Genomic DNA, 13,749 nt, shown 5'->3' on the forward strand with positions numbered 1-13,749 from the left:
GCACAATCAAGTGCGTGTGGTTTTAAATTGTTTGCTTTCAATGCCAGGTATCTTTAGAAATTGGCGTCTTTTCAGAACTTTGATGCAGTAAACAGTTTTGTGATTGTGCAAAGCTGCAGTTCTTCTATCTAGGTCTAACTTAATGATTGAAATTTGAAAGGTCCCTTTTGATGGGAGCATCTCTTTTATCACACATCATTAAACTATGCAGTAAATTTAAAAAATAGGATGAGAAATGGTTTGGCCCCTCAAATTTACCACGATTCCCTTGACACATCTAGCTGTAAAATGAATGTCTGATGTGGTGAAACCTGCTAGATCTTAAAAAGACACTTGTTCTTTAACCCTTGTGCTATCTTAGATGACCCCACCCTTGCATTGGCGTGTTCTCCCTACCATGACAAAGGTGGATAAAGATGGAAAGATTTCATGTAATCCATGGACACCAGTGAGATTCAAAAATCATTGAGGAAAAAAGGTTCAGAGCACTGTCTAGTGGGTCTAGATGACCCAACTCCCAATGTTAAAGTGCCTAGGATAGCACAAGGGTTAATATGAAAAACAAAGTCACTGAAACATAATTCTAAAGGCACTTATGTACTATGATTACAGCACACTGTAAAAACTGTATCTTATGTAAAAAAAGGTGCTTATTTTAAGAAAAAATGTCCTGGAAGAAAAATACCCTCATCAAGAAGTTTTTCAACAGCAAAATAATTTTAGTCTGAAAAAGCGCGTCTTAGTGACTAGAATTATTTTTTCTTTTCTTTTTTTTACCTCATTTTCAGATTTTTTATATATTGCTTATTTTAAAGAAAATCTGCAAATAGGGTTAAGATTGACTTTATTCTAAGGGGCCTTTTTTTCAAGAAGATTTAAATGTCACACTTTCATTTGGTTTAATCTGCTTTCACACTGCACTCTCAGGAGTGAATCAAACAGTTTTGCAGTTATAACAGTTGCCTGCTAGGGGGCAGCATTGTCCAAAATAAGTTGTCAAAGTGAAATTTCTGACATTTTTGACACTAGTAATAAGGAGAACACTGATCATCCTCCTTATGCTAGGGTTGTAAGTGCAACTGCCACCACGTGATGGGGAGGTATCAGTAGAATCTTCAAGATTTCTGCCCGCCACCCGATTTTCTTTTTTAAAATTAGTAGGCGTGGTCATGAATGTTGATGGTGGCAGGGGATGACGCCATTGCGAAATTGGGCAACAACTAAGCGGCCACAGGGCGGTGGCAGCCCGATTGCCAGCCAGCAGCAGCTCTAATTAAGCAAATGTCTATGGATGGCTGCCAGGAAGCCCGGGGGTATATAAAAAAAAGAGGGCCCTTCAGCCTGTGACTGGACTGCCACAGGACAACCTTGAAATGTGCCCGGGCAAAAAATTGTCCGGTCGCCGTAAAATTTTAACTTTTTATAAAAACCTCCCTGGCCATCGCGCTGCCACCTGCCCAATTTGCTGACAGACTTGCATTTAGGTTGCTGCGCAGTGGAATTCTGGGTTATGTGGCCATATCCTTATGGAGACATGGATCTAGTTTATTTGTGTTGCATTTTCAAAGTTCCTTTTCAAACAAAAGTTTCTTTCAGAATATACCAGTCAAATTTGAATCCTTCCTATATTTTGTTTTTGTTAAGTGAGTTTCTCTTTTCTAGAAAGTTAAAACACGAGTTTAAAAAGGTCTAAGAAGGTCTCAGTTCAGCTCAAAGAAGTATGGATTCAGCCAGTCAAAAGTCCTGATCAAATAAATTATTATCTGAACAGGATTCATTTTTGTACTCACCCGGCACGGCTACAGAGGACATGGCCTCCGGTTGGCACAGCGTGTCCACCTTTACGTGCTGAAAGGCTTTGTTGGGAGCCGACTGAAGATGTCTGAAATCACACCAAGCAGTTGGTGATGGCACATTCATTTCAGGAGTCACTCAAAAGCCTGCAAGGCCTAAAAAAAAAAAACAACCTGCGGCTTTACTGTAAGAGTGAAATATTAATGGCAGTAAGATGCGGCGGGCATTGATGCAGAAACTACATCAGCAACTCCTCGTGCCCACCATCACTAAATCATGACGACCTGCTGCCGCGGAAAATTACTAATTAAATGTGGATGGAGAAATTGTTCCCATCAGGCACATGACAGTAATGGATGAAAAAAAAAGGCATTTTTATTTGGCAATCACCAATCAATAAAAACAGATGGGAACAGCAGGCTCAGCTTCACAAACCTTTCAGAGGAGGCAGAATGCTGACTCTGAAATTTTAATACAGTAATTCAGTCATGACTTTTAATACTATTACGGTGGATCAGCATTGCAGATGGGTTGTTCTGCCTGTTGCTTGGGATCAATATTCTGAGGAGCGAACTGGTCTGGCCCTCGTGTACAAATAACATTAAGATCTGAAATGTAAAATAAAATGTGTTTTACAAAAAATAAATGATCCTAAACGTTACTTTTAACCAAAAAGGCAAGAACCGAGAGAATTTCTTTGTTTAAATTAGGGGGGACATTATGGGCTGGTTTAATTATCCAAACCATTGAGTGTCCAAACTATTTTCCATAGAGGATCAGATTTAGTTTGATTAAACTGTATGAGTGCCAAGCATTCAGCCAGTATTTTTGGAACTCTTATAATTACATTAAATGCAAATGAACTATTTCATGAAAATTGTATTGCGGTGACATACTTTTCTTTCTTCACATAAAACAGAAAAACATCTAAATATGTTTAAAACAAAGATCCTGTGAATTTCTGATTTGAAAGAAGGAAAAAGTCTGTCTGGAAAAAAAACTTCAGTCATCATTAAATCTGGGTTAAATGTTATATTATTCACAATTAAATGCTCCCCTGTAAACTTTTAAATTTAAATCATGTGAACAGGAAAACAACACAATCTTATTTAGAAGTACAAACCCCTGTGATTTTGATCAGAGAAATATATAAATTCTGTTCTTCCAAACTCATTTTCACCGAGTGCCACACCAGCATAGCGGCTGTTCTCGAAGGTTCAGATAAAACTTATACATATAGCTAAATGTAATAAAAAATAAATGTAACTACTCCTTAATGTTAAATAACGAATTATTTACTATAACTTTTTAAAGTGACAATTACAGTTGCATAAAAAACATATGTTTGCTTGTTACTCTAGCATAAGTCCTTTTCAATTTGATTATCAGGTTAGGTTATATTGACAGGGTTTAAGTCATAATGTCTAGTTGCCCAGTCCGATATTTCAAGTCTGATTCCCCCTAGATATGAATAAATATACACCAATTTTTATTTTTTATTCTAAGAAATAAAAAACTTTTATGCTCTCGCGGGCCACATAAAATGACATGGCGGGCCACATTTGGCCCCCGGGCCTTGAGTTTGACACGTGTGGCGTAGAGCCTTAAGGCTCTAAGCCAACAACCTGTGGCTACTTAACCATAGAGACTATGGTTAAGTAGCCACAGAGTGTCGGCGCATGTCTACAACAGCTCATCACGTAATTTAGCCAGTAACAATCAAGAAATTGTAGATCACATTTTTAGAAAGTGCTGAGGCCCACATATTTTTGAAGTTATGACAGAAATTTTAAACACGGGCCACATTTGGCCTACTGACCGAACTTTGGACGTGCTCGGTTTAAACAGAAACTGACTCATTTGTGTTGAAACACGCTTAATGGTTACTCGGTGAACTGACCAAATGATTTGTGCCACCTCAATTACACCATTTCATCAGAACGTCACCACAAAGGCACTAAAATGGTTCATTACAATGGACTAATGTACATAAATGGAACAAAGGGTTTTTAACACAGGGGTCTGCAACCTAAGGCTCCACAGCCACATGCAACTTCTTTATCCCTCTATTAAGGATATTTGGCTTTTAAGAAAAAGCTGCTCAACAATGTTTAGTTGCTGTCCAGAGGCAAAGTTCTTAAACTTTTATAATTTCATCTACATGGATATATTTTGTTTCTTTAAATTGGATTCTTCACCATAGTTGTCGAGTTTATAAGAGTCGTGATAAAAAATGTCATGTTATGTTTTTGTTCATTTTTAATTAAAATAAATTACTGCAGCAGGAGGATCATATTTAACACAGGGTGTATTTTATTATGAAAGGAACTTGTCTGCGCTGCTGTCAAAAATAAAAGATGTGCTGCTCTTGTTGGGTTTTGGCCAGGAATAAACTTTTTTTGAAAGCCTTTCCGGTGAAAATGTGGGACAGAGTTTGAGATGAACTTGAACACGCTTTGTTTACTTTAACATCACTTCCTCGACTCTTTCAGAAAACTGGAGGGGGATTTTAGGTGAGGCTTTCCCAAACTTTAATTCTTGGCGTTTCTTCCACACTCACCTCTTCCACTCCTCCTCTCCATCCCAGAATTCGTAAACGACAAAGGACAAACCATCCGGCAGGCGCACTGCAGTCACACTGGAGTTTTTCAAAGAAAAAGTGATCAGAAAGAGAGGAACAGAGTAAACACTGCAAAAGAGGAGAACTTGACAAAAAGCATAGATTGTTTTTACATTTTGCACTCTGTTATTACCAAAAAAGTGTGACATTTCATTTAAAAAATGAAATGCGCAATCTTCTACCACAAAACGTCCAAGAAAACAGAAAACACATTGAGGCTCTTTAGCAGAAAATGTTGTGTTTAAAGGTTACTGATATAAACAGGGAGACTTCCTGGAAACACCTCAAACCAAAATATATTTTTATTTCACTGGAAGGAATTTTTTGCCCTAAAACGATTTATTTTTCTGTCCTGAAGACAGAATTTACATTAAAAATATGCTCAATAACACTTAAAATAATTTTTGGTTTCTCAAAAGATTCTGTTGATTAAAATAAGGACTAATTTCTCAAAAATGACTCCTAAAACTAAACGTCTTCAGGGTTTTGTCTCGTTGAATCAGGCAGTTCTCTTCTGATCCTGCAGAGGGTAGTGAGAGTTTGGCTTAATGCCTCGTGGGGTTTGAAAGGAAATAAACGAGTTCTGTGAGCTCTGCTGGAGGACATAATGGCGTATTTGTGGGTGCAGTCACATGTGCGTCCCCCGAAGATAATGAGAAGAAGCTAACTTTCCTCCAGTCATCTTGTGGAAGTTTAAAAGAAGAAAAAGAAAGGTCTGCTGCTGCACATGCGAGCAGACAGCTGTGCAGAAGTAATGAGCACACTTCCTGCATCACCAAACCTTCTTCACCTAATGCATTATTTAGTTTAACGACAGAGTACAAACAGATATGGCAGAAGTGCGCTGCTAAACCTGCTCAAATAGCCAGCGCGGTTTCATCTGCAGGCTGTTTACTGACCACAGCTTAGTGCTCTGCTGGGCTCCAGCAGAGAAGTTTGGGTTTGTGCTGAGAAGAAGCGTTTCCCTGTGATTGGCTTCCATTAATGATATTTATTCAGAATCATCTTTTTTCTATCATCTTTATCCGAGGCATTTTTATCTGTATGATTTATTAAGCTAATTTCATATTTTGCATATATATAAACCAATATTCAGATCAGCATCATAAATCTTCATGTTTTTCAGTTCCTCAGTGAGTCATTTAGCGATTTGCTTTTGCCAGTGGGGTGTGGAGAGGACTGAGCCGTCAGCTGATACCAGCCTGGTGGTAACTTAGATCAGGTGGCAGAATCTGGTAATAAGTATCTGCTGGGAACGTCTGCCAAAAGAACCTGGCAGATAGAGGAAACTCCTACCTCCAGAGGAGCTGTACCATGTTTAAGGGCTTGGATTGTTCCATGCCTCCACTGACCAAAGTTTGATTTTCTCTGAAGAACTTTGAATTTCCACTTCACAAATAAACCTGTCTTGCCTTGCCAAGGCTGTGATTACTAGGTTTTTGGTGTCTGCTGTGGCAGTCCTTTTAGTTGGTGGTGAAGTGGTCATCGGGCAGCTTTACCATGCTTGGTTGATCTGTAAACTTGGAAAGCAGAGAATAGGCGAAATCTGGGGGGGGGGGGGGGGGGGGGGGGTGTACTGCAATAGATTTATCCAAACAGTCAGTCAATAGAGCTGTGAAAGAAAAATCCTGGAGCGAGATTCACGAGATTTTACCGCTTCAACATTTTGCACCAAACCTCTTCCAACTGGGAGTACATGCGCCATTGTTTAGGAGCGACAAAATGAACACCATATGTCCATATTAAACATTTTTATCACTTAAACTCTGTATTTCAAACATAATCCTGTAGGATTGAATCTGAAATTGGGTACTTCAAACCATATATCATCCTGAGGATTGGGATGTGGTGATCCTATCCTGCCTTTAATCCATATTAAAAAGCCTCTGCTGGAACAAAACTTTGGATTGAATCCTGGATCAAATTGATCCAGGAATTAAGGATTATTCTGCTCCTAGTTTAGATCATTCAGACCCCGTCTCTGATCCTGTGGATGGGATGGATCTGGAAATTCCTAATCCAGGGAGATCTGATTCAAATTAAGTCTGGTCCAGCAAATATTTAAATTAATGGTATAAAAATCTATTCATGGAGTCGGATCGGAGGATTCGGTAATCTGGATCACTTTGATCCTGTACCAAAGTTCCTGAAACGTTGTGGACCAAATGTCATTTTTAGTTCAAAATTTGACCTCTTTTTCTTTCTGTCATTCTTTTTTTCTTTTTTTTAGCATAACTTGCTCCTAAAGTCACTTTGTTATTTTTGCATCTTCAATAGCTACTTTTAAAATGTCATACAGCTTTTACAGAAAATTGTGTTGAAACTCCATCAACAAGCAAGATTTAATCTTTGATTTTTAACCACTCATGCATTTTTTTGTAAAAATATTTGTATTCATTTCATGAAATGTTTAAAAAAAAAAGATTTTTGAGATTTGCCAACTCTGTTACAGACTTTTATTGATGAATGCAGTTAACTGTAGACCTGGGATCTGTCTTTTTTAGTGGCTTCCCAAACACTTTTGCGGTTCAGATTTATGCCTCCATCTCTGTTCTGCAGAACCTTTACCTTCAAAACTTCTATAACTGGCAGCACAATAATGTAAAAAGTTGTGCAAAAGAGGCAGAACCTTTTAGTTTTGCCAAAGGCAAAGACTTAATATGACTCTGGACAATACATGCAGTATATTAAATCTGGGAGTTGGAGAAATCTCTGTGGATATTACAGTTTCCGAGGCTCTGAGTGGGAGGTGCAGCTTTGTAAGGGCTGCTGAATGTGTATATCAGGGCATAAAACAAGCATTAGAATGTACTCAGCTGGTATGCTGGCCTGCATTAGCACTCCACTGATTGAGGCAACCTGGTATTTAGTGATTACTCAAATATAATGGAGTAATGCCTACTCAGAGCAGCTTTTTGTCTATAAACTAAAATTGACAGAACCAGAGGAGGCTGAGTGAGCTGGTACCAAAGAAAGGGGAAAATGAAACCAAGCCCCGACAATGACAGAGGAACATGTATTCAGTGAAAAAGGTTAACCAGACTTACTGGAAGCAGTCTCTCTGAGCAGAGACGTTCTTCAGGTACTGCTTCAGGGCCTCGCAGAACTCGCCGAGCTTCTTCTGGGACACCACCATCTCCTGACGGATCAGCAGCAGAGACTGCAGAGGAACATGGACCTATGAGCTGCTTAAGCTTTTTCATCAGATATCTGGTATAATTGCATTATTACCATTAAACGAAATTTTCAATGAAGTGCTGTAATATTTTTATTTTGTTTCGTTTCCTGAACACCCAAATGCAAGAAATCTAAATACTAACAATTGGAATCTTGTGTAAATGGTTTTGTAGTCAAAATTCACATAAAAAAATGTTTTTGTGTTAAAATGCAGTTTAACATATTTACAGCAAATACAAACTCTTGACAATCCCTACACTTCGATGCTCCTTTTAGTACCTTGTGATATTTTTGTGCAAAAATACCATCAGAACTCCCACAGATCTGTGGGTCGTGCTTTTACGTCAGGAACATAAACCAAATTAAGGCTTTTCTTCAAACAAGGTAGAGACAAACATGACTGTAACACCATGTCTCTGTCAGGTAGATGGACAGACTTCTTCTGAAAAACATTCAGCACTGAAAGAGGAACAAAATATGAAAAAAAAACAGAAGAAAATTAATCTGAGAAGATATACAATAGATAAAACCAGTTTTATTTATTGTCTCTATTAAAAAACAAAGTATGTTTAATTCAGTATAAACTCAAACCTGTTTCCCTTTAACCTGCTTGGTTTTTAGTCATGAAAAATTTATCTGCTCTCTTCACTGACTGGAGAAGATAACTTCTGGTCCAAGTTGAGGACATGAACTAAAAAGTTCTTTTCTTACAAAGCTTCATAAAGTAAATGCTATTTTTCATATATTTATTCTTCATTTGTACTAATCTTTACTGCATTGAAATAACTATTGGGACGTGTAACATATTTTTCAAGATTTCCCATCCAGAACTGATTGATGTCCTGCTGGATTTAATCTCTTCATTCAGTCCTCATGTCCTCAGGAAAGACACTAAACCCTCAAATTGACCTCTGGATCTTGACTCCTGAGTGGGAGTTGGAGAAATGTGCTCATGTTCAGATCAGCGCTGAGTGTGGAGGGAGGATGCTTGTAATGTGAAGTGCAGCCAGTGAGTTATCAGCAACAAAGGAAAAGCAGCAGCTTCACTTTCAGTCTGAAGGGATTATCTGTGTGCAAGCCGCTCACACACTTCAGAATGACCGCTCTATATCAACGTCAGCAGTTTTAACCAGACATTTGTTGGCACACAAACAATGTTTGCCATTATCTCATCTTCCATTATTTAATCTTTAATTTCAGTCAGTTGTGATTGATCTGGCTCCATAAAAACTATATTTGGAGGTTTTGTGGAATGATCTGCTTTTGTTCTTCATCAAAAAATTTCCACAAAATCACCATCATCCATACTGACACAGGCTCAAACCAACGGGGAAAATTCAGGAATACTCCGGTCCAGGCAGCGATTTTGTTCTTTTTTTTTGCTTTTGTCAACTTCAGCAAAGGACTCAAGCAGATCCTAGAGGACCAAATAGGAATCAAATGTGAATAAAATCTTTTTTTTATAGATATAAATAAAGAAACAAAATGAAGATGACAGCAGTTGCACATTTAACTAAAAGGAAGACTATGAACTAGGAGACTCATCAACACATTGTTATTCATGAAAATCTGATCAAAAGAACATAATGTTAATCTTTTTAGCAACAACTTTGTTGGAACAGGGAAGATGGCAGTTTGTTTTTAAAAAGTTTTTTTTCTGTAAGAACTTTAATACAAATTAGGTTTAAGTTGACTAACAGTATTTTAGTACAAACGTAAAACCAAAAGCTTTATATTTCATTCATTTTCTACTGTTTTATCCCTTTTGGGGTCACGGGGCTGCCGGAGCCTATCCCAGCCACTTGCGGGCGAAGGCAGTGGACGTTCTGGACTGTTCGCCAGTCTGTCGCAGGGCCACAATCACACACACATTCACTCTCACACTCACACCTAGGGACAATTTAGAGTTGCCAATTGACCTATGAAGCATGTTTTTGGACATGAAGGGATGTGCCTTCCTCCTTTTGGCCGGAGACCCCGGAGGCCCCCCATTGATGTTAAGTTTCAGGTCCCCCCAGCCGGGACTTAAACCAGGGGGCCTTCTTGCTGCGAGGCAAGAGCGCTAACCACTGCGCCACCGTGCAGCCACTTTATATTTCACCCCCCAAAAAATAAACCAATTCATGTTTTTGGCAACTTCTAATTTTGGTGATCAGTCTAGTAAAATATTCTGATTTCTGATTTTGTCTCTAGATTGCGCCCTGCATCTAAAAACCTTTTTCTTTTATTGCCCCGAGTATTAAGTTCCGATAAAGAATGACCTTTTCTGATCTGTTGACTTAGGGTTTTTAAAACATTTATTCTTCCCACTGTTTAATCTATGGCTTTGTTTTTTTACATTTCTTACACTTCATCTAATTTGGAGTTAAGCAGTTGACTTCAAATTTGCTATTATTCGTCTCAATTTAATGAAACATCTCGATCATTGAGTCTATAAACAGAGGAAGAAAAAATCTTTCAGCTTCAGGTAATGATATGTTTCTGGAGAACCAGTTTCTCCCTGCATGTTTCTTGGCTGTTCTGTTTTAATTCACATTTCTGCACATCGTACTATCAGTCTCTCAGATTCTTTTAATAAGTGCCTCCGTTGTTATCCGGCTGTTTGACATCACGTTATTTAACTGTTGTTTGGAAAGGCGTCTGTTAGAATGCCTCACTTTGATTGTCTGTTTTACTGTCATGTAATAACCGTTCATCATTCGGCTCTGCCATTAACTTAAACTGCTGTCGTGGCGCAGCGGCAGGAAGAAGCGCACGGCTCTTCTTCAGTACAGACCGCCGCCAAGCGTGTGTGTAGTTTATGAGGCAATGACTGCACGGACACGTAAGCATGGAGCACCATAAAGGCGATAAAACTTGGCAGCATTATAACCCGCTCTCTGCCTGCAGCACCTGAAGACACGAACACACACACGGTCATCCCACCAACTCAATTAGAAACACTACATAGCCTGGCAGTCTCTGTTAATCTAATCACTACCACTCCATTAACCATGCTGCCTCCCAGACCAAATCACTGCAATTACATCTGCTCCCCTCTGACTCTGCAGCCCTGCAGAGGTGATAAATCTGGACCATCTCCTGCTCCACTTCCTCCTCTGTGATAACACCAAAGCCACACAGGTAACAGCCAGGTGGATCTGACACACCTGAACATATATCTAAGCCACTAACTAACGAGAAGTAACCCAGGAATAACTACTACTGATCGACTTTTCTACCGTTTGCATGAGCTCAAACTACAGTAATGGGATATTAGAGTGGTTTCATGCAGTTAAATAAACACTTAGAGAAACTACATTTACCACCTCCCTCGAGGAGGGTTTGCTCAAAACAGGAATTAAACAGATGGCAATGCAGGTTTCACCCCCAGAACCAGAGCTTCAACAACAACTCAGCAAAAGCAGATCACTCTCAGAAAACCAGCTGGTTTTTTAAATCGTTTAAAGATGTTTCTCATTTGGACTAAATTAAAACTTCTAAAAAATACACGATTTTAAGGAATAAAAAAAGCAATATAAAAACAATCTGTTCAGTTTTCATATCTGAAGCAACACCAGTGATTATAAGGTTGGAGCACCACCTGCCTATGTTTTTACATGAAAAACCTGCACACAAAAGAAAATCCTGCTTCTTAGTTAGAAACACGCCATTATTTATATAGTGTTCACTTAAAATTATTATAAGCAGTGTTACACACGACTTGGACATTGCTGTTCTATATGTTTCCTATAAAGTAAATACAATACAGGAATATACACTTTTCAGCTCATATTTGAGCTGACCCTCTACACATGTATTCACAGGGCTGCAGTTAAGCAGGATTACCTACTGTGGTAATTTACCCCAAAATGTGATATGCACGCATGGGGACGCCAGGTCTTAAGAGATTAAAGCAGACTTTTAGACAATAAGAAAACTTTCTGATTTCAAATAGAGGAGCTTTGAACCAAATTCATCTTCAAATTAAATACTGTTTACTAAGCAATTCTCTTTTTCTGAAAAATAAGCTGCATCCACTGCTTTGAAAGAGTCACCCTTTATAGCCTTAAAACTGATGGTAGATTTTGAGTTCTCTATAAACACTCTATACTTGAGTGTTTTTTAAATGACTGACTTCAGATCTCTTTTAGAGTGAAAGTTTAGGTTTAATGCAGAAAAACAGACATCTTCCTAAAAGATTCTAATTTTTGAGCTTGATGTGACTAAGTAAATATTTTACTCCTTTAGACATCTTAATAGTTTGCTTTTTGTTAAACTAAATGATACAATTTTAAAAAGAATGAATCTCTTTGTTTTTGTGTGAAAAGAATACAAAAATAAATAAACTAATAGTAAAAGATATGGACAGAAAAGCAATTTTGAGCATGAATTACTTCAGCTGCATTGAAGTGAGTAATTATCTATCAATAGTCATTGATATTGGATTTGACCAAGCCCACAGGTTATATAACCAGTTCAGGGTTACATGATTATTTTGACTGGACTGTTTCTAACAAGTTGAGTAAGGATCATTTTGAAATTCCTGTCATTTTTCTGCCCTCCACTCTGTTGAATTGCCCTTTGGCTCATTGATCGGGTCCTGAAGAAATGATCAAGTGATGATGTGACAAAAGAGAGTTGTTGCTCAGGCGGATGATCTACAGCAGGGGTCGGGAACCTTTTTGGCCAAGAGAGCCATAAATGCCACATATTTTGAAATGTAATTTCGAAAGAGCCATACAATAATGTAGTGTCCCTTCCCCACACTGAGGCACGGAGACTTAACCTCTTTTAAAGTTCTTTATTCTGGTTACTGCAGACCGCAACAAACGCCGTTCAATTAATTCAGCAACTCCTGAATCTCTCCCGCCGAGACGAGAGCGCTTCTCCCAACTTTATATTCCCCTGCTACCGCTGCAGCCCTCCCATTTCCCTTATTCGGCCCATAGCTGAACCCCATTGGTCCAAACTACCTAACAACAGGCTGAGCGACAGAACTGAGAGCCAATCAGATCTCTGCTTGACGCGTTCAATGAACTCCAGAACTTTTAACGCGGCCCAACAGCCATCCAACTCAGTCCGCGACAATTTGTTTAAAACTAAATATACAAATGAATGTGTGCATTTGATTTAATTTCAACATTTTTAAAGTACAATAAGTCTGTGGATTCTTTTTAATAACATTGTTATTCTGTTGCTAATAAATGATGAGTATTTCTCGTGGTATTTTTGCTGATGGTCTAGTCTGGTTGATACGTGGTGAGTTTCTGCTTCATGCAGGCGTTGAGACTTTAAACGTGATCGTAGGTCTGAATGTTCTGTAGATGTGAGACAGACTGCTCACATGCAGACGGGGAGCCAAACACACACTCACACGCCACAGTGAGTGACAGGCAGCGGGTTTTACGTTTTTACAATCCCTGCGCGATTCACCTGCAGCCTGTCCCCACAACCCCTTACCCCCACCCTCTGCTTTCTCCCTCACACATCCCGTCCCCGCAACTGAGCGCTCTTTCTCAGAGACGGGAGCGCGCAGTTTTAGGCACGTCAATTCAAAGGTTTCCAGCTGGTACAAACTCTGTGAAATAATAGATAATAGTAACTGATAGCGCTGGCGCAGATTTCTCTCTCTAAGCACCGCTACTACTGCGCGCCTCTGGCATCGCATCGCGCCCGAGAAGGACTGGTCTAATGAAAAAAAAAACTATAATTAAAGATTTGTCTGCGAGCCACATGTGACCATCAAAAGAGCCATATATGGCTCGCGAGCCATAGGTTCCCGACCCCTGATCTACAGCATCCTCCTCTGCTGAGAAGCTCAGAGCGGGATGGAGTAAAACCATCAGGGTATCCGTCTACCAGACACACTTTTTGCATCCACCTGTGTGTTTAGAGCGGAAGGGTGGGTCGTTATCCCTGTGGTCTGAAAATGAGAGCACTGTTCAGATGAGTGTGATGCTGCAAGGGGGGTAGAGAATCTTTGTTACCATGGGAACAGAGGAAAGACTGGTACCCACAAACTGGTTTTTCTTGCTGTTCTTGTTGGCCCTTCGGCTCCTGAATCTCCTCTCTCTGCCCTTCCAGCTCATGCCAATAAACCAGCTTTTCCCCCTTACAATCATTCTTTTTTTTCCTTTATTAACCTTTTCTCTTTCTTTCCATCAACTTGGCACGCA

At 39.2% G+C, this 13,749-nt stretch overlaps 1 protein-coding gene across 2 annotated transcripts in view; it reads right to left on the bottom strand.

The window, feature by feature from the left end:
* necab2 (N-terminal EF-hand calcium binding protein 2) overlaps positions 1–13,749 on the bottom strand; it is a 142,836-nt gene that overhangs the window by 4,888 nt on the left and 124,199 nt on the right. For both annotated transcript variants that reach the window (XM_023955968.1, XM_023955967.1), the window contains 3 exons: positions 7,462–7,574; positions 4,355–4,432; positions 1,791–1,882 (listed from right to left, as the gene is read on the bottom strand). In XM_023955968.1, the coding sequence (XP_023811736.1) occupies positions 1,791–1,882; positions 4,355–4,432; positions 7,462–7,574 (283 nt within the window). The remainder of the gene's footprint in view (positions 1–1,790; positions 1,883–4,354; positions 4,433–7,461; positions 7,575–13,749) is intronic.

The sequence above is a fragment of the Oryzias latipes genome, chromosome 6 (assembly GCF_002234675.1).
Source record: "Oryzias latipes chromosome 6, ASM223467v1".
Taxonomy (NCBI): domain Eukaryota; kingdom Metazoa; phylum Chordata; class Actinopteri; order Beloniformes; family Adrianichthyidae; genus Oryzias; species Oryzias latipes.